General features: G+C 51.0%; 1 protein-coding gene across 6 annotated transcripts; it reads right to left on the bottom strand.

Moving 5' to 3' along the window:
- Positions 1–7182: 7182 nt before the first annotated feature.
- On the bottom strand, positions 7183–24074 carry MPC1 (mitochondrial pyruvate carrier 1). 6 transcript variants are annotated; one of them, XM_032338516.1, is made up of 5 exons: positions 23869–24062; positions 17479–17482; positions 8757–8853; positions 7973–8105; positions 7183–7624 (listed from the first exon to the last, which is right to left on the bottom strand). In XM_032338516.1, the coding sequence occupies exons 1-5, from the start codon at positions 23937–23939 to the stop codon at positions 7606–7608; spliced, it is 324 nt and encodes a 107-aa protein (XP_032194407.1). In that variant the 5' UTR covers positions 23940–24062; the 3' UTR covers positions 7183–7605. The 6 variants fall into 6 exon arrangements, with proteins under 6 accessions (XP_032194407.1, XP_032194408.1, XP_032194412.1 ...); XM_032338517.1 differs by lacking the exon at positions 17479–17482 and adding an exon at positions 16714–16717; XM_032338521.1 differs by having other exon boundaries at positions 23820–23906.
- Between the last annotated feature and the right edge of the window lie 1449 nt (positions 24075–25523).

The raw sequence follows: 25523 nt of genomic DNA, 5'->3' as shown, positions 1-25523 counted from the left end.
GTCACGCACGGCCTCCTGGTGTGATCGCTTCCAGCCGCAAACAGCCATCCTCACGGCGTCTGTGGGGTCGTGGTCTGCGCGCAGCTTGGCTGGTCACAAGGTCCCCCCTTGCAGGGGTGTCCTCAGGCTGCAGTCCGGGTGCAGGGCAGGGCTGCGGTCTCACCTGACCGCGGGGCTGACGGGGGTCCGCTCGCGAGCTCGCACACCCGCCGGGGGCAGGAGGCCAGCCCTCCCCGGTCGCTGGGCTGCGGGGGTAGAGGAAGCTGCTCCGACCCCGCCCCGACCCCCCACCCTGGTTGTCTGTCCACAGCGCCACTGTTGTGCACACGGTCTGCTTCCTGTTTCGACCCTGTAATGGACTTTCCACTGGTATTTCATCTCCCTGAACCCCACGTCTCGTTAACAGGCTCCAGGATCTGTTTCTTTTCCTACCCCAGTTCTTCCTCCAAGAGCATTTCCAACGTGTGGCAAACTTGCGGGGCTTTATATGAGAGAGAGTATTTCTATTACACTCTCACATCCAAGTGACAATTTGAATACATTTTTAACATTCAGAGTTCTTTTAATACCTTAGAAACATTACACCATTGTCCTCGCATACCACTTTGCTATTGAGACGTCTGATTTTTCATGCCTTGGTAGGCAGGCGAAGAAGTAATTTGTGGTTCGGTCAGGAGACTTCTGAGAGGGAAGGGGACTCACTGACCATGGGCAGTGAGTCTGGGCAGTGGGTGTTAACCAGCGAGGTCGTGGCGGAACTAAGCCACCTGGTTTATTTATTTCTAGCTCGTCTGGTCAACCTATTTATAGGTGACATATTCTTTTTCTCTGGAATCTTTTAGAATTTTCTTTCTGCATTTGCTATTCTTGGGTTTTGCTGTAGTGCTCCTGCATGTGGTTTTCCCTTGTCCCTGTCTGGCCTAGCGCCACTTTACTGCTCCCCACCCCCCAACCCCCACGTTCCGCGATTCCTGCGGGAATCTCACTCAGACTTCGACTGGAGTCGAATGTCGACATGCACTTACCTGGCCGCACGAGCTGCTCAGGTCTTACACCTCCATGTCCAGGACGTTTGAATTTTTGATGCGTGGAGAGCCCGAGTCACGGGTCGCAGCAGCCTCTGGGCCCGCTCCTCCGGTCTTCCTCAGGGAGACGGTGCTTCCTGATAATTGTCAGAGCTACTGCCAGATGGGCATGGCCCTCCGCTCATTTCTCATCAGGAACTGGGGACACGAGGACTTCAAAGTCGTGTTCCTGTGTGAGGTCGGTTAGAGTCCTTCACGGCTAAGGGCATGTACTCTGACCCGTGCGGGCAGAAGAGGAATTTACCGCAGGTTACGCAGTCCCTGCAGAATGGGAAGAGCTCTGAGACGGGGCTTCCAGGACCCGCGCCCCCGCAGTGTGGGCCAGGGCAGATGGGCAAGCTGCCAGCCGCGGGAGCCTGGCCTCCTGCAGCCGCCGTGAGCCTGGTTCTCAGCAGTGGGCGCCAGGCAGCTGTCCTGTGGGAGCTGGCCTCCTGGGACGGTCACGTCCACCGGGAAGCCCAACTGCCCCCGGGCAGGTACGCTGGGAGCCAGAGCCCAACAGGGAACGGGACGCTCCTGAAAACACAAGAGGACATTCTGTGCTAACTCGCTCGAGTTACCTTAAAAAAGAGAAACAGGGGCGCCTGGGTGGCTCAGTGGGTTAAAGCCTCTGCCTTCGGCTCAGGTCATGATCTCAGGCTCCTGGGATGGAGCCCCGCATCTCCAGGGAGCCTGCTTCCTCCTCTCTCTCTGCCTGCCTCTCTGCCTACTTGTCATCTCTGTCAAATAAATAAATAAAATCTTATTTTAAAAAAAAAAAGAGAGAGAGAGAGAGAGAGAGAGAAATAAATGGAGTTTGGGAACTTCCTAAAATCCATAAGGGCTGCTTAACCCCTCTGGGCTGGGCTTATGACACACGTTCCCCTGCGGATGTCCCGGGGAGCTGGGCGTCTCCCCCGTTCTCCCTGGAACCGCCTGTCAGCCGAGGGGCCCAGATCTACCCATGACGTCACATCTCATCTGGGACTGCTGACACCAACACCGAAAACCAGACACTTCCTTTGGGGGCTTGTCAGACTCTCCTTTCTAGAGGAAAAGGAAGACTTTTTAGTTTTAAATAAAATTAGCCGAGTTCTCCCTCATGGGTCCAGAATTTTTCAGGCTATTTTACAAGCACCGTTGAGCTCGTCTGTCACTGTGTGTTCCTCGTGCCACTTCCGCTGTTGATCGCGGAGCGCGGAGACACGCGGCCAGGAAGGGGCTGGGGCGTGCCCAGGGCGCTCCCTAGCCTGCTGCAGCGCCCTGGGGGAGCTCGCACTGGCCGCCCCGCGTCACCCTTCCCCGGCTTCCAGCTCAGTCTGGCTGAAAGTGCTGTCGCTGAGACAAAGTAAGCACCTTTGGCCTTGGATTTCTTCCTCTGTATTTTTTTCTTTTTTTGAGATTTTATTTATTTATTTGAGAGAGAGAGAGAGAATGAGAGAGAACATGCAGGGCAAGAGGCAGAGGGAGAAGCAGACCACCCACTGAGCAGGGAGCTCCATGCAGGGCTCTATCCCGGGACCCTGGGATGGTGACCAGAGCCCAGAGCCGAAGGCAGATGCTTAACCGACTGAGCCACCCAGGCATCCCTCTTTGTCTGTATTTTTAAGTAAAAAACTAGAGTCCCTAAAAGGTGGCAAGTACTTAACTATGATCACTATACTCAAAGGGTATTTAATTGTGCTACAAAAGACATGAATAAAGCGTTTTGACTTCTTATGGGGAAAATTTCAGACAAAACCCTAGAGTTTGCTTTTCCCTAAGTCGCCTTTGCTTCCCTGTGGGATCTGCAGGTCCCCCGGAGACACATCTCCCGAGAACGTCCCCGAGCAAAGTGAGGCGCAGCCTCGCACGGTCAGAGGCGAGTCCCCGGAGAGGACTGTTCGAATTTCTGCAGTGCCAGCCTCGGTGTTGGGTCCACAGCGCGGTCTGCGGGAACGCTGGGCACCATGTTTACTGATGGAGAAAAGTCAGAAGGTGCCCAAGACAAAACGTCCAAGATTAAAAAGTCAAACTGGGTAGGTAGGTGCCGATGCTAGAAATGAAAACAGTAAATGGCCGAGTTGCCTCGTTTAGCCCGAAGTCATCAGTTGGGAGAGACACGGATGGGGACGGAAACAGGAGCGCGCCTGAAGCAGGCTCCTGGCCGAGTGCGGAGCCCGACGCGGGGCTCAACCCACAGTCCCAAGACCACGACCTGGGCCGAAACCAAGAGCGAGACGCCAAACCGATGGAGCCGCCCTGGCGCCCCGGGTTTTCTTCCTTTAAATAGAAGCTCATTCTAGTTGTAAAAGTCACCTTAAACACACTACCCAAACCCGCGTTAACTGGATTTCAGTAAACAACTTTCTAGTCCTGTCTAAAAAAAAAAAATTTTTTTTAATGTAATTAAATGGGGGCGCCTGGGTGGCTCAGTGGGTTAAGCCTCTGCCTTTAGCTCAGGTCATGATCTCAGATCCTGGGATGGAGCCCGGCACGGGGCCCCCAGCTCAGCGGGGAGCCTGCTCCTCCTTCCTTGCGCGCGCTCTCTCTCTCTCTCTCTCTGTGTGTGTCAAATAAATAAATAAATAAAATCTTAAGGGAAAAAAAATATATGATTAAAAGTTTTTTCTCTAGCTAGGACTGGCGGGGGAGGGGGGGAGAATTAGCTATAAAAAATAAACACAAGGGGTGCCTGGGTGGCTCAGTGGGTTAAAGCCTCTGCCTTCGGCTCAGGCCATGATCTCAGGGTTCTGGGATCGAGCCCCGCATCAGGCTCTCTGCTCAGCCGGGAGTCTGCTTCCTCCTCTTTCTCTCTGCCTGCCTCTCCGCCTACTTGTGATCTCTCTCTGTCAAATAAATAAATAAAATCTTTAAAAAACAACAACAACAACAACAAAAACACAAAAAGCAGAATCACCCAAGTTGGTAAAACTGCATTAAATCTATGAAAATTCATGAGTCTATATTTATGCTCAAAAAAGAAAAAGCCACACACAAAAAAAGGCAAGGAAAACCAAGCCACAGTAATCCCTTGCACATGAAACAGCTTTGGTGGCAATCCCTTGCTTGTGAAACGCAGCGGAAGAGGAGAGAACCGGGCAGGTGTGTCCCGCCGCCCCCGTGGGGCTGCGTCTGTGTGTGATGTGAGTGGCCCTGGTGATGGGAAGCTGCACCTGCTGGCAGGGGTCAGGGGCTGGGAAGCCAACATTAGACCCCCATGGTCCCAGAACTGCTAGTTCCGGTGGGGCGGGCCCGTGGGGGCTGGTATGCTCATGTCTGCTGCAGGCAGATGGGCTTTCAGGGTTAGGGGAGCTGTGAGGGCAGGTTCACAGGGAGCGTCCTGGGCCCGTGGGCTGCCGGACGTGGCTGGCTCCGCCCCGCGGTGAGGCAGATCGGACTCTCCTAGTAAAGCTTCTGGAGCGCAGCTGTCAGTAGCTCGTCCTCGTGCAACGTTTCTGTCGCTCTGGTTACATTCACCAAAACCGAGCCTGAACCCTGGGAGTCCGGTGAGACAGCCTGGCTGAGGTCCCCGAGTGGGGACAACGATGGCCACTTCCCACGCAGACCCCTCCCACCGTGGTCGGCTCTCTTCTCGAGGCCCAAGGGCTCCAGCCCCAGTCACCAGGGCTTTGCTTTCGATCACATGGTCTCCCCGCTTGCCTCCCTCTAGAGCTGGAAAGGGAGCTCATCTTCAAGGCCACCAAGTGACTTCTAAGTAACGTGACCACATGGGGACACGTGGGGACCTCACATCTAAGGCCTGGTGCTTCCTACCTCACTAGCCTGTAAACACCCCATCCAGAAGGATCCAGAAAACCTCTGCTGAGCCAAGCCGCAGGGGTAAAAGGTTGGGGAGCGACTGAGGGCAACAGCCAGGCCTTCCCCTACCAGGCGCCTGCGACGTGCGGCTGTCCTGAGCCGGGCTGAGCCGCGTGAGGGCAGATTAGGAAACAAAAGGCCGTTGATTCTCTGGTTTCCTCACTCTGGCCACCATAGCCAAGTGCAGCCCGGGCCAGGACTCCTGCTGTCTTGTGCCGACAGGCCATGTTCTACAGGAAGCACTGGACGATGGTCACCTCCGCCCCACGAGGCTATCACAACAAGAAACGAGACGTCCGTGGAGGTGAAGCCACGAGTGCGCTGACCTCGCCGGCTCGTGCCGACCTCACCTTGGGAGCTGGACACAGCGCGCCTGTGTCCTCACCGTCTTTGCTATCGGAAACTAAAGCGATTCTGAGTCTCGGCTGTAAAGAGAACTCTATGTCTTACTGGGCTTCTCCAGGTGAGCCCAGTTGTGCCTCAAGCCAACCTCGGCCTGGCGTCCCAGCGGTGGAGTGAGGCCCCCTCTGCGGCTGCTGCGTTCACGGCCCAAGTGGGGCTGTGGCCTGCCCTCTGGGGGGCTAAGGCTGGGAAAGGGCCGGAGCGCACCGACGTGGAGGGCACTGCCCCGAGTGCAGAGCAGACGCCTCCCTTTGTGACCGCACCGGGCCCTGGAGAGCCAGCCTTTGCCAGGTCCTGGGAGGAAAGCGTAACAGCAGGAGCTGCCCTGGGCCTGAGTCCTGGGTGCGGGGAGAGGCGCGCAGCTCACCCCACGGGCTTCTCTCGACGACGCCAGGACCTGGGGGCCGAAGACCCCGTTGTTGGGAGGATGCTTTTGGCCAATGGTTATACACGAAAACCACAGGAACCCCGCTCTAGACTCGCACACGGGTGCTGATGCTGGGAGCCCAGGAACCCGCTCCCGGCGGTGGAACAGGAACGCCCCGCACCTTCTTACTGCCCCCCCACCCCCCGCCGTGAGCACTTCCTCCTCCTCCTCGCGCCTTCTCAGCTCACCCGCTCCCTCGCCTCGGCTCTGCGCAGAGAAGGCTGCGGCTTGCGAACTTTGGACGCTCGGAGGGAGCCGGGGACAAGATCAGTGTCCGGTGTGGGCCCCTTGCTCCTTTCTCGGCTCCCACGGGGCTCTGGCACTCCGTCCTTGTCCTCTGCCGCCGCACACACGTTCCTCCCGAGAGCTCGCCCGGGTTCCTCTGCAGGTCTCCCGCTCACCCCGGAGCCTGCTGGAGAGAAGTGACCTTGTGGGCCGCATACTTTCTCGTGATGTGTACAGGAGAGGCCCACTGAGGCAGCCTGTGGCCTGCACACTCACGTCACTGGGGCCCTTCCTGCTCTACTGTCTACACGGTCTGCACCGCGCTCCCGTGGCCCCAGAGAAGGGGAGAGAGGCCCTCGCTCCCCAGCAGCGTGCGCGCGCCGGGCAGAGGCGGCTCTTCCACACTGATAAGAGAGAAGAATCCCAAACCACCAAAGCCGCGCTTCTGGCGTGGGAGCAGGGGCACGAGCCAAGGCCAGGAAGGTCTGAGCAGGTCCCTTCGACGCCCCTGTACAGTCTGGGTCTCTGACAAGCAGCGGTACTTGAGTTAGGGTCGAAGGTGCTTTGTGAACTCCGAGAGGCCGGTCTAGCCTCTCCCCCGCCAGGCCCGCTGCACAGCCACGAGCCTGAGGCACCAGGGACACATGCGGTGTCCCAGCGCAGCCGCTGGCCCACAAAAGGGAGGCAGCACCTGTCCTCCTGCACCCCAGGCCTGTGTGGAGTGGGGCACGAGAGAGATGAAAATGAGAGACGAAAACGCTTTGTGAACAGCGTCACACCTGTAAAACGAAAGAAGTGACAGGAGAGAACCAACCAGGAGGGCGCACGCTCTGCCCACTTCTGCCTGCCGCCTCCGCTCGAGGCCACCCTTGCCACAGCGGACAGTCAGCAGTGCAACCGACCCTGCCCGGCGAAGTAAGGGGACTATCGAAGCTCTCACAGCCCTGTGAGCACACACGTGGCGGCAGCGTTTGTCGCGGGCCCCCTCCCGCCAGGTGTCCGTGCACACAGTACCTGTCCGTGCACACAGTACCGGGCTGCGGCTCAGTTCCCGCGCCAGCTGCTTGGGCAGGCGTGGGGGGCCGCACTGGGGGACGCAGTATTGGGTTTGCCCCGAGGGTGATGGGCGGCGTGTCCTAGAGGCTGGCCCTCCAGCCATGGGGACACCTTCCCAGGAGCTCCAGGCTCTCATCCACAACGGTCTTCGCACGGACATTACAGTTTCGCAGTTTCTCAACACACCAAGACACGGAGTCATACTCGTTTGATGAGTATTTAAATCATTTATTGCCATTAAGTTCCAGCACTTGTGGAGGCATGCCGCATGGAAGCAGAGACACGCTCTCGACCACTAGCAGGGACAGGGCCCGTGGCCAGCCGTCGGTGTCTAAAAATCCCAATTTCCTCTCTTCAGTTACTCATTAAGTAAATTCTACCAAGTAATGTATGCATTACTGCAGATAAAACCATCACACGGACTCTTCATGAAGAGAAGGATATTCAGGGCATGTAAGGCAGCAGAGAGTTGTTTTAGGGACTCTCAGCTATTTCTAGAAAAATTGGTTAGTAAAAATAGCATTCAGCTTATTTCCTCAGCAAGACTCTTCTGAGGATGGAATCCGTGACTCAGCGGCACCGGCAAGGCTGTCCCTCCACACCCGGGCTTTTCCTCTCCCGCTGGCAGGCTTATGCCTTTTTACTCATCCTGGAAATAAACGCAAAGAAAGATCCAATGAGAAACAAACGTCACTGCCCGGCTCCAAGACCTTGGGTGGCATCAGGAAGACACCTTCACATTTAGTTCAACTTCTCGTTTTATAGAAACAGTAACGTTCCATCTCCTGTTAATCTGCGCCGCACTCACTGACCAATCAGTTTTAAATTCGGCAGCGCATTTTTTTCCCCTTTCCAACGGCACATTTTTACTCAGAATCCAGTTCGTTCCCCAACTGCTAACATGATCTCTGCACAGGCACGCTCACCGCCAGTTCGAGATTTAAGTTTCATTCTCCCCAACTACCCAAACCGTGTGACGGTGTCGGGAGCTGCTTACTCGTGCTTGATGAGGCGTCCTCCCTGAACGAGCTGCGCTACCTCGTTGGTGGCGTGGCAGGCGAACAGGAGCCAGTTTCGAGGCTGCACCTTGTAGGCGAATCTCATGAAGGTCAGCGAGTAGCAACAGAGAGCTGCCGGGACAGCAAAGCCAGGCGTGACTCACAGTCCAGCAGACTCCGAGCTGCTGTGATCACAGATCGGCGGCTCAATCGCCTTCATCAGAAAACGAATCTCTTTGCTACAACCTTCCACAGACAACACACGTTGTTGCTTACACGCTCCCACGACTGGGGAGCGCGCCCTGTGAATCCCTCTGCCGTCGGGGTTTTCCTTTAGCAAACACTACAGGCACGCGTTTGTCAGCTACAGCGGCTGTGGGCTCTAGCTGCTTTTTCTGCTCCCCCAGAGCTGTTCCCAACCCACCGTCTGAAACAACTGCTGCTTAATCCCCACAACAAGATTTTTAAGGTCAAATATCAGGATTTCAAATAAACTTAAGGGCACTTCTTCCAAGTAAAGTTCAAGAGGACACATTCTGCAGCTGTGTGTACTAGATCTGAAAGGCACACAGGACCTTGACACGTCCTGGGTGCGTATTTCCGAACAGCCCTGTTTCTCCCTCCCCGGAGCAAGCAGCACCCGTGCAGGCCACCTTCCCTGTGCGTTACTTTCCGAGAGTGGCCGCGGCGCCGCAGCTACAGCTGAAGAGCACACCCAGGAGCCTGTGACCCTGTAATTCCACGCAGTCAAGTCCTCCCCGTTATTCAAATCTGTGTCCTTACCAAATGTCATCCGCCCACTGATAATCTCTGGAGACTTTTTCATGTCATTGATGGCAGCAATGGGAAGACCCCAGTTGGCGACAGGGCCCCAGAAATGCTACAAAATAAGAGGAGAAGGAGAAGGGTAAGGGGGCGGGGGGGGGGGGCGGGCTCCTTCCCGTACACCAGGAGCGACGCTGTGCGGGAACCTGACCTTCACGTGCAGGTGTACTGGTCAACGGCCGGCCGGCGAACGTCCGGGCACGGACTGTGCAAGGGTTTGCCCGGACTCGGCGGCTCCTCCAGGGTGAGCCCCGCGTCAGAAAGGAGCTGGCTGATCACCAAGGCCCCCGCCAGCTTCCAGATTACCTCGAGGTAATCTCCGTCCCACTCAGAGAACTTTAAATCAGATTAACTTCTTACCCAGTTCCCGCTGGCCACCACTTAAATCTCCTTACAACTATTCTCGGTAATATTAAGTTTAAATCTCAAAAAACCTCTTTTTCAAATTTTTATTAAGATATTTGTCAAAATCTCTCCTAACGCCGATCCTAGATTGGAGATCATTTCTGAAGAAAGCATCTGTGAAGGGGAGAAGTGGCTTCCCAGCCTCTACGAGCTACATAGTTAGATCAGAGAGCTCGGAACCCCAGGGATACTAAGAAATTAAGACTGGAAGGTACTTTCAGAGTCACAGCAACAACCTATGTTTAGAGAAGTCTCAGCGGTTTTTCACACTGTGATGGCAGCTGTCCCAGGGCAGCAAAATGATGTCACCCTAAGGCCATGTAAGTCAATATCACGCTGTCAACGGCAGTGACAGCTAATCGATTTACGTTCTGAAGATGAACCGAGTTCAGTGGCTTTTCCCATTAAACGAAAAAGTCTTTCATTAATGTACAATTTTCAATACTTTAACGTACGAAAGAAACCACTCCTTGTTGGCCCACCCCCCTTTTTAGTGATCAGGCCATTCATCAGTGGCCCACTCCCGATGTCAGGGCATTTCAGGCAAATTCAGACTGCTGAGTGCTTTTCTAACTTTGACCAACACTGACCAGGAGTCAGGAATATCCGAAATTTCATTTGGAAGTAGGAAACAAGGGAAATGCAAGAAAAGTAAGTGACAATTACGTCTGGCCTAACAGGAGAATATTCTGACGCACTTACTTAACGTGCTGCACTGGAAGCAGGAGGCCCAGGCCGCAAGGAGGTGCAAAGCGTCAGAGCTCCCAGGCCCGCACACAAGGTATGACCTCGTGCATCAGACACAGCTGGTGTGAGGAATCTCGAAGGTTCTGGGGCTGGGGGCAGGTTGGGGGGGCGCTAATCAGTCCTCTTGTCTCCGGACATTATCTGAGGGAGACTCATGTGCTGGAACTGTAATTTCTTACACCTGGACACGGAGTGGCTGCTCCCCACCCCCCACCAGAGCTCTGGAGAGGTCTGGAGAGGTCTGGAGTGGGAGGGTGCATCCCACAGCTCTGCTCTGTGCGTTGGTCCCAACATCTACCTTCTCGCGCACAGAGCTGGCGCTGGAACAGAGCCTGGAGAGTTTCTCCGTGACCAGGCACAAAGGCATCTCTGTCCACAGCTGAGGTCAAGGAGCAGGACCATGGCAGGATCTGGCATCTCAAGTAGCCCTGGGGGGCTTGGTTCACATGGTGGTATTCTAGGTTCTAGTTTGAGGCCTGTGACGTGTGAACAGAGCTCAGCAAGTTAGGGGAGATACACACACTTGTGATGATAAACACTGAGATACACCTGAAGCGGGTTTCTTAAAAAGTTCACAAAAGGTAAAAATGATCTCAACAACAGTATACGGAAAGAGGCGACTGTAGAACATGAAGAATTCATCCTTTCTATCGACTGCAAGCTTGAGTTCGCACGTCCCCGTTCGGAAACATGGGTTTGGTCCAGCTCAGCAGCCGATGCACTGGTCCTGCCAGGAGTGAGCGCCCAGAGTGGACGAGAGCCCGCAAGGGGCCCCTGGGAGAGCCGCCAGCAGCGGCGGCTGCGTCCACTAGCGCAAGCAAAGGAAGCCAGGCCTGCTATCCGTAAGTCTGGCAGCGCACAAAGTCTGCAAGAGCCTAAAATAAAGTAGAGCAGTTCTCTTACCGTGCTATTTTGTGAGGCGTCCCCAAGGTTCAGACGGGAGAGATGTGGGGGGGAAAAAAGAAAAGATTAGATGTTTTGGAAGATCATGGCTCTATCAGGTTACTTCAACCTCACACATGTGTTCAAGTTTCAGCAGCAAAACGACCAGCTGAGCCGCACACATTCCTAACAACAGCTCTGACCCAGCAAAACGAAACCTCTCCTTTACCAAGTGTAAGCCTGAGAGGGAAGCTGTCCCATGGAAATATAATGCAAGTCACTACCACGAGCCACATATGTCATTTCACAATTTCTAGAAGCCACATTAAAAGTAAAAAGAAACTACAGAATTGTGTTAGTTTATTCTAACCTGTCAAAAATAATTTAATTTGAACTGGTGCTCAACTAAAGCTTAGCAATGTGGCATTTCACATTCTGTCTTTGTACTAGGTGTCTGAGGTCTGGTGTACTGACATCTGCGGCACGTGTCATTCGGCCTGGCCACGGGATGGTGTTCTGCTGCCCTCTGCGGCTCACGGCGCGCTCCTCTGGAAATGACCAGCTAGCGAGAGCACAGAGCTGCAGAACTCGAGGAACGCGGAGCCTTCACCATTTTGGCTAACAGGTTATCAACAGAACGAGAACCCCTAAAAACAGGTATATAATTTTACATTTTGTTCACTTCTAAGACTCTGGAACCTCAAACAGTGCCTGGCATTTTATAAGCATTCAGCAAGTCTTCGTTGAATGAATGAAAGAATGAATAGTAAAAACTTACGACATTGTGTTCTTCTGAATGTTAAACTTGGTACCATTCAAAAATGCATCAAAAATTTTATGATGAATTACTTCTATTTCTGAAATGGCAATTCTTTTTGCAGGATATAGCTTAATTGTTTTTTCCAAATAAACTGATTTTGTACAAAATCTTAAAAGTTTAGGTACTGAGTTAATAAAATAAAATGATAAAATCTTTTATAAACACACATCCAATGGCTCTTCTCACCATTTTGACTTAGAGATCAAGAAGGTTCTAATTGCCAGCATGAAAATATCCACTGACAATGCTAATATAGTAATATTCTTCAAATAGTTTCTATTACGAAATACAAGAAGCCTAGAAAGAGCCTTTCGAGGTTAAGTGAATTTTTAGAACAGATTATTTTTCAACAGTGGTAAGAGATCATGTTACCAAGACTATCTCATACGAAGTCCAAACCGAGCAGGGTGCTTTGCGGCAGAAGTTGGGGACTGCCCTACAGGATCCCACAGCGTAATCTAGTAGACTGTGGACCACACTCACCAGCAGGGTCACTACTCTTTGTTGTTGTCACTTTCAAAGGTAAAATTTAGTGATTCATCAGTTGCATGAAGCACCCTGTGCTCATCACATCACTTAACCTCCTTCATGCCCATCTCCCAGTTACCTCATCCCCAAACCCTTCCCCTGTGGTAACCCTCAGGTGGTTCCCTATAATAAAGAGTCTCTTATGGTTTGTCTCCTTCTCTGTTTTCATCTTTTATTATTTTTCCTTCCCTTCTTCTATGTTCATGTTTTGTTTCTTAAGTCCACATGAGTTCTACACTCTAGTTCCATCCATGTCGTCGCAAAAGATGAGATTTCATTCTTCTTGATGGCTAAGTAATATTCCATTGTGTATATATACACAGCACCATTCATCTTCTTTATCTATTCCTCTATCGATGGACATCATCTGGGCTCTTGTGGACATCACAGCTATTAACATTGGGGTGCAGGTGTCCCTTCAGATCACTGTGTTTGTATCCTTTGGATAAATACCCAGTAGTGCAATTACTGGGTCACTGGGTAGCTCTGTTTTTAACTTTTTGAGGAACCTCCATACTATTCTCCAGAGTGGCTGCACCAGCTTGCATTCCCACCAACAGTGCAGGAGGGTTCCCCTTTCTCTGCATCCTCACCAGCATCACCAAGTCAGGAAACAACTTGTTAATTTTAGTCATTTGAATGGTGTGAGGTGGTTATCTCACCATGGTTTTGATCTGTATTTCCTTGATGCCGACTGATGTTGAGCATTTTTCATGTGTCTGTTGGCCATTTGTATGTCCTCTTTGGACAAATGTCTGTTCACGTCTTCTGCCCATTCCTTGACTAGAGATTTTTTTTTTCCTAGTCTCACTATTCTTAAAGCATCTTTGTTCAAGATCTGAACAAAGAACCAGATTTAATTAGCTATAAATTACCAGTGGCACATTTCTGCCATGAAAATACTTTAAATAAAAGATGTAGTTTTAAAAATCTAAAATGTCAACTTGGAGATAATTTGGTTTTCAATTCAGGACTCTGTGAACTGTACAGCAATTCAAATGCTACCCTATTTTACAGCATGGAAATGCTTACACAAAAAAAACTTATCTTCCAACCAAGAATATCCTACCCAGCTAAGTTACCATTCAGAATAGAAGGCAAGATAATTTTCCAGACAAGCAAGAGCTAAAGAAGTTCATTACCATTAAATTAGCCTTATAAGTAACATGTTATTTGGTAATAAGAACATACACAAAAGAATAAATCTCACTGGAAAAATAAATATATAGTAAAGGTAAGTCAAATAACTACTTATAAAGCTAGTATGAAGGTTAAAAGACAAAAGTAGCAAAAATAACAATGATTACAGTAATTAGTTAAGGAAAAGATAAAAAGACATAAAATATATCAAAAAGATAAATTAAGGGGGAGGGGTGCTGAGCTTTAGAATGAGATCAAACTTACAGTTGTTATCAACTGAAAACTGACTGTTACAGATACAGGTTGTTATATATAAGCCTCATGGTAACCACAGAGCAAAAACCTGGAGTAAATGACAAAAAAATAAAGAAAGGTAATTAAAACACCAAAGGAAGACAGTGAGAGAACAGCGTAGCAGAGAACTACAAAATATCCAGAAGATAAGCAAAATGGCAAGAAGCATATACCAACAACGATTCCTTTAAATGTAAACAGACCAAATTCTTCAATCAAAAGAATAGCTGAATCAGTTAAAAAAAAAAAAAAGATTCATCTATATGCTATCTACAATATGCTTTTGATGTAAGAACACACACACTAAAATGGAAACCAAAAGAATGGAGTTATCCATACTGATGTCAGAAAAAATAGACTTTAAGACAAAGACTGTAATAAGAGACAAAAAAGAGTGTTACATAATGGTAAAGGGGTTAATCCAACAAGGGGACATAATAGTTGGGACACAGGAGCATCTAAAAATATAAATATGTAAAGCTAATGCGCACATGCCTAAAGGGTGACACAGCCATCAACTTAATAATAGCAGAGGACTTAAATACCTTGCTTATATCAATGGATAAATCATCCAGATAAAACTGATCAGAACATTGGCCTTCACTGACAAGTTAGACCACCTGAAGGTAACAGATACATATAAAGAACACTTCATCCAAAAGCAACAAAATATATATTCTTCTTAAGTGCACATGAACATTTTCCAAGACAGATCATATATTAGGTCACAAAACAAGTCTTAATAAATCTAAGATTGAAATCCAGCATCTTTTCCAACCATCGTGATATGAAACTAGAAATTAATTACATGAAGGAAGCTAGAAAACTCATAAATATATGAAGATTAAACATGCTACTGAGTAACTGATAGGTCAAAGAAGAAATAAAAAATGCCTTGAGACCATCGAACATGGAAATTTACCATACCAAAATTTAAGGGCTGCAGCAAAAGCAGTTCTACAAAAGAAGCTAAAAGCAGTAAAAGCCTACTTCAAAAAACAAGAAAAGTCTCAAACAACCTAACATCCTTTAAGGAACTATAAAAAGAACAGAAGCAGCCCCAAGTTACTGGGGTTATTTTGAAGAAAATAACAAAGATTAGAGAAAAAATAAATGAAATTGGAACCAAAAAAGAGCCAGACACACCAAGAAAAAAAGAGGGAACTCCAATAAAACCAAAATGAAAGAAATACTAGAAGTGATAGCACGGCAACACCAAGGACTGTAAGAGGCTACTATGAGTAATTGTACACCAACAAACTAGACAACCCAGAAGAAATGGATGAATTCCCAGAAACACAGAACTACCAAGACTGAATCATGATAAAACAGAAAATCTGAACAGATTACTAGTGAAGGGGCTGAAATCAGTGATCAAAAACCTCCCCACAAACAGAAGTCAGGACCACAGAGCTTCACGAGTGAACTCTACCAAATATCCAAAGAAGAATCAATACCAATCCCTTTCAAACACTTCCAGAAGCTAGAAGAGGGGAGAACTCTTAGAAAAACATTTTACAAGGCCAGCACTGCCCTGATACCAAAGAGAAACAAGGGTGCCATACAAAAAGGAAAATTACAAGCCAATATCCCTGATGAACACAGATGCAAAAATCCTCAAATACGAGCAAACGAACTCAACAATACATTAGAAGGAGCATCCACTCTGATCAGTGAGATTTATCCCCGGGCGTCAAGGATGGTTTGGCATCCACGCATCAGTGTGCTATATTCCACACTACACCACATCAACAAAATGAAGGACACAAAAAATATGAGCATCTCAAGAGATGAAGAAAAATTGACAAAACTGAATACCCATTTATGATACTAACTCTCAATAAAGGAGAAAGAAAGACTGCACTGATAAAACAGCAACTGGACATAATAAAGACACATAAAACAAGCACACAGCTCACGCCGCACTCAACGGTGAAAAGCTGAAAGCTATTCCTCTAAGGCTGGAAACAAGGATGTCTACTCTCACCACTTTTATTCCACACAGTACTGGATGTCCCAGCCAGAGCAATTAGGGAAAAAAAGAAAGGACACTGAAATTAGAAAGAAACTAAAACTGTCACTATTTGTGGGGTCCCTGGTTGGCTCAGTTGGTAGAGCACATGACTTTTGATCTTGACGTTGTGAGTTCCAGCCCCATGTTGGGTGTAGGAGATTACTTAAAAATAAAATCTTTAAGGAGCACTAGGTCCTCAGTTGTTTAAGTGCCTCTTGATTTTGCCTCAGGTCATGATCTCAGGGTCGTGAAACTGAACCTGGAGAAGGGCTCCACACTCAGCAGGGAAACTGAACCTGGAGAAGGGCTCCACACTCAGCAGGGACTCTGCTTGAGGCTCTCCTCCCCTTCCCTCTGCCCCTCACCCTGCTCCTGTGCTCCTTCTCGGGTAAATAAATCTTAAAAAAAAAAAAAAAAAGATCTTGGGGGGGAAACTGTTACTATTTATGGTTAATGTGTTATAAAGTAGAACCCGGGAGACTCCACCAAAAAATGCTACACAAATTTAGTAAAATTACAGATTATAAATCAGTATACAGAAATCTGTTGTTTCTTTACAATAATAAACTATCAGAAAGAAATTGAGAAAATAATCCCATTTATAATTGCATCAAAAAAATAAAATACCTAGAAATAAATTTAATCAAGGAAGTGAAAGACCTGTATGTTGAAAACTGTAAGATATTAACCAAAAAAAAAAAACTAAAGATGACACAAGGAAACACAAAGCCATTCCATACTCAGGGATGGAAGAACTAATATTGTTAAAAGATTCATACTACCCAGCAACAGAGTCAATGAAACCCCTATCAAAATCCCAATGGCATTTTTCACAGAAATAGAACAATCCTAAAATTTGCATGGAATCATAAAAGACCTTGAACAGGCAAAGCAATTTTGAAAAAGAACAAAGCTGGAGGCATCAGGCTCCCTGATTTCAATCTATATAACAAAGATGTAGAATTAAAACTGTAGTACTGGCATAAAAACGGACATAGCTCGGGGCGCCTGGGTGGCTCAGTGGGTTAAGCCTCTGCCTTCAGCTCAGGTCAAGCTCTCAGGGTCCTGGAATCGAGCCCCAGTGCCGGGCTCTCTGCTCAGAGGGGAGCCTGCTTCCTCCCCCCAGCCGTCCCGCCGCCACCTGCCCCTCTGCCTACTTGTGATCTCTCGCTCTCTGTCAAATAAATAAAATTTTTAAAAAAATTAAAAGTTAAGTGTGTGTCGCTCTCGCCAGCAAGAACGACCCGGAGACACGGAGTGACAAGCTTGCGAATCTTTATTGTTCTCCCTTACCCGGACGTTGACCCTATTTATACCCCCTCTCCTCCCATCAGCAGGCTGTACACGGGAAAGGGAGCTGATCAACACTTAGCATGATAAAAGGCACGCAGTGTCCTCGGGCTTCCTGTTCTGGGCGTCGTTCAGGTGGTGCGCACGTCCTCTGCCTGGCCGCAGGCGCAAGCACCATGTTGCGTATTATGCACGTAGCTGCCCCCGACAAGTGTTGGCAAAGACGGGCATGTCAACCGGTTGTGCACTATTGGTGGGAATGTCACTGGTGTGGCCACTGTGGGACACAGTACGGAAGTCCCTCAAAAACTTAACCCTGAAGTCAGTATGACCCCAAATTCCCCTTCTGGGTATTTGAAGAAAGCTAAGACACTAATTTGAAAAGCCATATACACCCCACGTTCACTGGGGCATTATTTACAACAGCCAAGATAGGAAAACCATCTCACTGGCCCCGACGGATGGATAAAGCAGCTGTAGTGCGTGTATACAAGAGTATGACTGAGCCGTGAGGAACGAATCGGACCATTTGCAACAATGTGGAAGGACAGCAAGAGCACCGTGCTGCGTGACGTGACGTCGGTCGGAAAAGACAAATACTGCGTGATCTCTTGGATGTGGAACCTTCAGAAGCTCACGCTCAGTAGGTACTGAGAACAGACGGGTGTTACCAGAGGCGGGGACTGGAGGATGCAAGAAACGGGTGAGCTGTTTTGTTAGAATTTAAATAAGAAAGAATGTAATGTTGATGATTTAAAACATGATTTAATGACTGTAAAACACTCAGAGGATAGAGTCACTCTAAATACTGGCAGATACAAAACTCCACAACTCAACATTCCTTAATTCCACGTCACTTGTCCAAACCATGAACCAACTACTAACTCAGAAAGTCCCAAATCCGTATTTTTGCATTTTATCAGAGCCACGCGAGTGAAAAGGTGTATGAGTATCTGTTCCAAGGAACGATAAATTTTTAAGCAACACACAAACTTCAGTTTCGGCAGAGTTATGTAAAACTGTAATAAAGAAATATCCCTGGTTTTGGGGCCCCTGGGTGGCTCAGTCGGTTGAATGTCCCACTCTCGATTTCGGCTCAGGTCATCATCTCGGGGTTCTGAGAAGCCTCGAGTTGGGCTCCCTGCTCAGCGCAGAGTCCGCCTGAGACCCTGTCCCTCTTCCCCCACCCCCAGCCCCGCACCAGTGTGCACGCGTGCTCTCAAATCAATCTTAAAAAAAAAAAAAATACCCCTGATTTTCTATTTGGTATGCTGCCTTTATTTACATGAAGGTTAAAACAAACAAACAAAAAGTGTAAGGGTCTTTCTTCTCGTGTTCAGTTACACCCTTACCTCTCAGGAGGAAACCGAACCGCCCTGGCAGAGGATGGCGGAGGTGACGGAGGACGGCCACTGTGTGGTTCCAAACCAAACCAAACCCCCAAAACTTTTCCTTGTTTTTCTCATTAATTTGGAAGTGGCTGTTGGGTTCGAGACTTCTTCTAAGCTCATTTTTATTTTCATAATATCTCCTGAACACTGCGAATCTGAGCTTCTCATTTTCCTAGAATTACGGACAGTAACTGTTCGGTTTCTCTGAAAGCACCGTTAGTCCCTGTCCCTGGTCATTTGCTTAGATAGTACTAAGGGAATCCAAGTGACAGGCTCGCAGTCTACGAACTGGACGACGGAAACGACCTCTGGGAACTGGACGGTGCGGGCAACAGGGCTCCCGTATGGCCAGTTCTGCTTCAACTCCATCTGCTGCATGAAATGTCTAAAGGTCAGTTACACGGCGGGGAAGGGAAGCCAGCAGCAGGGTACCGGAGGCAGAGGGGCAGAGAGAAGAGGCACAAAGCACCTTTCACCTTACTTCTTTTCTAAAAGATGTTAATTATTTATTTATTTATTTAAATGAGAGAGAGAGAGAGAGAGAGAGAGAACGAGTTGGGGTCAGGAGCAGAGGGAGAGGGGCAAGTGGACTGTGCGTTGAGCACAGAGCCCGACAAAGGGCTCAGTCTCAGGACCCTGAGATCAGGACCTGAGCTGAAGTCAAGAGTCGGACGCTTAACTGACTGAGCCCACCCGAGCGCCCCGACCTTACTTCTTTTTGAAACCACTCTTGTGCACTGCTATTCTCCTCTGAACCCTAACCCGACTTCCCCGCTGTGGCTCCGTGAACTTGGTGTCCAGAGGCCTCAAGTTTGGACTAGATATCACTTCCTCGTGTGGCAAGCGAGGGCTGGCCTATCAGACGCGTAAGGTCTGTCCCAGGGGCGCTCTTCTATCGCTCGGGAAGGGGTCCCTGTCGTCCTACGGCCACTTCTCACCTGGGTAGTAAGGAGAAATCCTTAAAGCTTTCCTGAAAACAAGGAGTTAAAATTAGAACAGCATTCCTTATTAACTAAAGACTATCCCTGGCAAACACCCCATTAATTTCGGATTTCTAAGTGTGCTGACAGACTGACGAACGTAAAATCCTCCATGATCTAGGTTCTGCTTAAGAAACCACCCTCCACACGTGCACATCCGAACACATACGTGCACGTGTCCGCCCGCTCACAGGGAGGCTCCGTCCGCAGAGTGAGCCTGCAGACCGCTGCGGGCCCCGCCACGGACGCACTCGTCCCGCCTCAACACGCACCCTTCGATCTCACTGGTCCTTCCCGACCCAAACTCAGGACAGCGAGGAATGACAGGAGCAGCAAAAGCAGAAAGAGCTATCTTCTTTTACTCCATTAAGAAGGCATATGGAGAAATAATCACACACACACACACACACACAACATAGGGGGTGCCTGTGACTCAGTCAGTCGAGCGCACGACTCTTGATCTCAGGGTCAGGAGTTCGAGTCCCACATTGGGTGTGGAGATTACTTAAAAAAAAAAAAATAGTAGAGATCCAGGAAGTTCTTGATTCAAGATCCTCACTAAGGTAAGAAATCGTGAGAGGAAGGGCGCCTGGGTGGCTTAGGTGTTAAGCGTCTGCCTTCGGCTTGAGTCACGATCCCAGGGTCCTGGGATCGAACCCCGCATCAGACGCCCTGCTCAGTCGGGAGCCTGCTTCTCTCCCTCTCCCACTCCCCCTGCTTGTGTTCTCTCCTCTCTGTGTCTCTGTCAAATAAATAAATAAAAATCTTAAAAAAAAAAAAAAAATCGTGAGAGGGAGATGGAAGGCACCAGGAAGAGCACCAGAACCCAGGGAATTAAGCACGGATTATTACTCTTGTCAAGCACTATGCCATGTTGGCAAACAGCTACCAAAGCACAAGAGGTGAGTAACTGCCCAGGACACAGTGAAAGATCACCAGGGCTAGTGTTCTAACTCATCATTCGGGTTTAATAACACTACCGTAAACCACTTCTAGTAAAAATTGTCACTAATTACTTGGTATTATTTAATATTAAGACCCTATTGAAGGGGTCCCTGGCTGGCTCAGTTGTTAAGTGTCTGCCTTCAGCTCAGGTCATGGCCCCAGGGTCCTGGGATCGAGCCCTGCATCGAGCTCCCTGCTCGGCAGAAGTCTGCTTCTCCCTCTCCCAGGCTTGTGTTCCCTCTCTCGCTGTCTCTCTGTCATAAAATTAAAAATCTTTAAAAGAAAAAAAAAACACCTATTTAGTTGTGCCCGGTTATCCTGGTAATGCCTTTTACAACTGTTTTCTTCCAAGTGTGGAAGTGTGGCTCCAATCAAAGTCCACACCATGTACAGTCAGAGCCTGTTTCCGTCCTTACCTTCTGTTTCTCTGTGGAAAAAATCAACATTTCAAAATACACCCTGAGGGATGCCTGGCATTTGAGCAGGTAGAGCACAAGCTCTGCTTCTCAGGGTTATGAGCTAAAGCCTCATGTCGGGTGTAGAACACTCTTAAAAATAATTTTCTTTTTAAGATTTTGTTTATTTATTTGACAGACAGAGAGATCACAAGTAGGCAGAGAGGTAGGCAGAGAGAGAGGGGGAAGCAGGTTCCCCACTTAGCAGAGAGCCCGATGCGGGGCTCAATCCCAGGACCCTGAGATCATGAACTGAGCCGAAGGCCGACGCTTAACCCACTGAGCCACCCAGGCGCCCCACTTAAAAATAAATTCTTAAAAAGAAAAAAATACACTCGAAAATCCACTTTAGTAAGAAAGATATTTCAACCTTACTCATAAAATGTGACTGACTCAAGTTTTAAATATCTCTATAAAATGACTTTAAATTTTTGCTAAAACATTCAACTATGTTATTAAAATAGTTTTTAAAATTCTAAAACAGGGTGCCTGGGTGGCTCAGTCGTTATGCATCTGCCTTTGGCCCAGGTCATTATCCCACAGCCCTGGGATCGAGCCCCACATCAGGCTCTCTGCTCAGCAGGAGGCCTGCTTCTCCTTCTCCCACTACCCCTGCTTGTGTTCCCTCTCTTGTGCGCTCGCTCTCTCTCTCTCTCTCCCTCTTCCGCCCTCTCTGTGTTAAATAAATAAAATCTTTAAAAAAATTAAATAAAAAATAAAATTCTAGAACAGCTTTAGTTTACAAATAGCTCTAGATCCCTTCAGTAGGCTGTAAATAAATCCAGATCTTCAGCTGGCAGGGAGTGCAAAGTAGATAGAACAAGTTACTGAGGTGAGAAGAATCATGTCTGATCCGGAAAAGGGACACAAGTAAGTTTTCTTCTTTATGCTTCATTCTGCTTCACAAAAGCACAGCAGGGCTGTGAGCCAGAAGCTTGGAAGAACACAGAGGGAAAACTTTCCTCTGGTAAGCTCTAGGAGAAAGAGTTTCTCTTTCCAGGAGAAAAAGCTTAAATAAAGAAAGATGCTGGGGTGAGGTTTGGATACGAGCCCTCAAACCACCCTCCAACACTGGCAGTGCCGGCAGGAAATCCCACTGTTCCAAGAATGGTATCGAACTCAAGCCTGGATCTCACCCCACATACCCAGTTCACAAAAGTGATTCCAGGTAAAAAATCACCGAGTTTTAGGCCTCACACTTAAGATTTTTAACTTTATCCATTTAAAGTATACAATGTTTCTGCTCACACAGAAAATAGCAGAGTGTAAACTCAACAGTGATTTGGAGTTTCCGAGTATCTTCACGTCCCTCATGCGAGCGGTTCAATGTTCTGAAGAACCCAACCAGGTAAGGCATCATCACTAAACCCACGTCATAGTAACGGGTCCACTGGGATTGGACTTGCTTGTGATCCACTGGTTAGGAGCGGTTCTTCTGTCTGGTGCCCTAGCAGGCGGCTCTCTTCCTGGACACTGCAATTCTCTGCTTTTCCTCATTACTCAGAGCCCAACTCAAAGTAACACTGGAAAAAGTATGTACATACTAATCCACATGATGTTCGTCTTAGGAAAAGAGGTTAGGCTGTATGTCAAAGTATTTCACGGAAAAGCCTGCCTCTCAGAAACAAATCCACTAGAGGAAAAAAGAAAAAGAAATAGAAAATAATTGTAAAAATAGTAATAGAAATAAAAAATAGGAAACCAAGGTCTCTTCCCGGAAAATACACTTAAACTATTCCTATTATTACGTAATTCCTATTATTACATTATATAACACTGCTACAAATGTTAGGTAACCATCGGTATTTTTCTTAAATATGAGTAAGAGTAACTGGTTGACTCTTAATTATTCTATACAATTTTGTCCTTAGCTGTACCTAAAGACTAGGAAGACTCCTTATCCAAAGCAGAAAGCATGCGAAGCAGAGGCAGTGTCCACAAGCCAGGGTAAGGTCGCCGCAGGGGCGAAGATCAGATCCTCGCACTACTGCGTGCTCAGATTTCCCCAACACTGACAGGTAACGAATTTATCAGTCATCTGACAGATAACTCCACTGCACAGCACTAAACATGGGTTCACTAACCACAGTCCCATTCAAGTACAAGAGCTTCCCGTCTGGAAAGTCAGGAGTGAAGCCTGTTTCCAAACGCACTCCACCACGTGAGCCGGCATCACCTGTCTCACCGCATCACCTGTCTCAGGGGCGCCCTGAGGTCAGCGGTAAACAGGATCTGCCCAAGCCCAGGCCTTTCAATCAATCCTTTTTACACCGGCAAAAATCCGGTGCCCTCACACCGCGGCCTCTGCGCGGTTCCAGGACTTCTGTCTCCCCGGGCGGCAGGACTCGCCTCCCGACACACCGTTCGCTACTGAAAACACGGACAGACGGACAGACGGACGAAACAGGGCCCCACCCCTCACTAGGTTTTAAGCCACGACCCAGGAAAACCAGAAACCATGCCCCTAAGAGAAGCTACTCAGAACTGCTTCAAGGTCACAGCGAGCGTTCGGCAGTAACCGCCGGCGCCCCAAGGGTCGGGTGAAATCCAACCAAGTGCCCTCGGGCCTCCCACCGGCCAGTGCCCTGACACTGACCGGAGAGAAGTCCAGCGAGAGCGAGCGCGGCCTCGGGGAGACTCCGGCTCGGTCGGCAGAACAGCCGATGCACACCGGCGCCGCCCGACTCCCCTCGGCTCACACGGGTCCCGAAAACCAGAAAACCGGAGGGCGGCCGGGACGCGGCCCCCGCAGCCCCGCAGCCCCCGCGCTCCGCAGCAGCCCCGCAGCCCCCGCAGCAGCCACCGCGCTCCGCAGCCCCCGCAGCAGCCCCGCAGCCCCCGCAGCCCCGCAGCCCCCGCAGCAGCCCCCGCAGCCCCGCAGGCCCCGCAGCCCCCGCGCTCCGCAGCGCCTCCCACCGGCGCCCGCCAGCCCCGCGTCCCCGCACCGCCACCGCACACCTCGGCCCGCCGCCGGGGACTGGGCGACTTCCCGCCAGGAAGCCGCGCCGGGGGCGAGGGTCCTCCCACAGCCCGGCGGCCCCCCGCCCGGCCACGGCCACGGCCGACCCCCGCCCCGCCGCCCGCCTGCCGCGCCCTTGTGACTCCGCGTCCCGGGCGGCGCGGACCCGACCTCCGGGAGCCCTCGCTGGTGCCGGGCTCCGGCCCGGGGGGCTCGTCACCTCATGAGGTAGTCCCGGAAATCCTTGCTCCGGACATAGTCCGCCGCCTTCCGCACCAGCGCGCCCGCCATGGCCGCGCCCGACACCAGGCCGCCCGCGCCGCCCGCGCCCGCGCTCCTCGGAGCCCAATGACACCGAGCCCAGCGGACAGCGCGGACGCCGCACCCGCTCGCGGGCCCGCCTCACGACAGCCGGCTCCGCCTTACGGCCGCGCCGCGCCGCCGGCTCTCGGCCTATGGGAGGACGCAGGGCGGGAGGCGGCGGCGCGGATTGGCTGGCTTGCGCCGCACACCGTCTCACCGCCCCTCCGCGGGGCTCGGGGGCGGGGCCTGATGCCGTAAAATGGCCGGAGGCGGCGGGGGATTGGTTGGCGGTCGCTTGTGGCGCGGCGGCCGCGGTGCCGCCGAGACGGTGCCGCCGAGACGGTGCCCCCGCGACAGGCCGGGCTCCTGCGGCCGCCCCCGCGTGTGGGGCCGCGTCCTCGCAAGGGCACCTTGGCGCGCCGGGAGCGCAGGGGTGGGGACGCGCGGCGGCGTCGCCTCGGGGCGGGAAGGCGGGAGGCTTCGGTGGTTCGGCTCTTCGTGCGGGAAGGTCGGGTCCCGGGAGCTGCCTCGGCGGGGCGGAGACCGGAGCCACCGCCCGGGCGCAGGGCGGGGCTGGCACGGACCACGGGCCGGCCGGCGGCGCAGACGTGTGCTGGGACCGAGCCGCGGGTTTGTGCAACTCCCGAGCGCAGCGCGGATTTATTGCGCTCTCCGGCGCCCTGCGCTGGCCCTGAGCCGCAGGGGGGGGTCCGCGCCGCAGGGGGGTCCAAGCTGCAGGGGGTCGGAGCCGAAGGGGGGTCCGCGCTGCAGGGGTCCGAACCGCAGGGGGTTCGGAGCTGCAGGGGGTCCGAGCCGGAGGGGGGTCCGCGCTGCAGGGGTCCGAACCGCAGGGGGTTCGGAGCTGCAGGGGGTCCGAGCCGGAGGGGGGTCCGCGCTGCAGGGGTCCGAGCCGCAGGGATCTGAGCCAGGGGCGCTCGGTGCAGGAACGTGGGGAGGGAAGGGCCCGGCCCGGCAGCCGAATGGGATCGGAGTTGGGGAGCTGGGCTTTCCCCGCGGCTTCAGGGGCCGCCGTGAGCAGGACTTCGTGTTAATAACGGTCTCCGCCACGTCAGTACGGAGCGGCGGCGCCTGACGGCTCAGCCATGATCCCGGGTCCCGGGGTGCAGCCTGGGGTCGCGCTCCTGGCTGGGCGGGGAGCCTGCTTCTCCTCGCCGGCCGCTCCCCCTGCTTGCGCGCGCCCTTTTTCGCGAGTAAGTGGATAAAACCTTTCCGTACGGAGCAGGCTGTGTGGTCTAATGCTGAAGGACATGGCGGGGGTGGGGGGGAGCAAGAGGTCCAGCTGCGTTATTTCATAAAACCTGAGAAAGCCCTAAAACCGCTACCTGGTCCCTGCATGGACAGAGTATAGAAAGTAAAACATGCAAACGTCGCTGGCTGCGCTGGCTGCCTTGTGTCCCGGGTTGTAGGAGAAAGACTCCTGCCCATCCGAGTTTGGGAGTGACCGTCACACACGGGCTGTGCTCCGCGCCTCGGTGTTGACTGGTCGGAGCAGCAGCTGTGGGGGAGACAGATGGCTGCAGCCAGAGTGGGGGAATGCCGCTGCCCCTCGGA

Source organism: Mustela erminea, chromosome 4 (genome assembly GCF_009829155.1).
Source record: "Mustela erminea isolate mMusErm1 chromosome 4, mMusErm1.Pri, whole genome shotgun sequence".
Lineage (NCBI taxonomy): Eukaryota > Metazoa > Chordata > Mammalia > Carnivora > Mustelidae > Mustela > Mustela erminea.
This window is presented reverse-complemented; position numbering and strand designations above follow the sequence as displayed.

What these genes read in the sequence shown, in the direction of transcription:
- MPC1 (XM_032338516.1), bottom strand. Translation starts at nt 23,939, where the DNA reads ATGGCGGGCGCGCTGGTGCGGAAGGCGGCGGACTATGTCCGGAGCAAG. An exon ending in CAGTGGGCGGATGACATTTG is followed by an intron (nt 8,106 to 8,756) that starts GTAAGGACACAG and finishes CTGTCCCGGCAG; the next exon opens with CTCTCTGTTGCTACTCGCTG.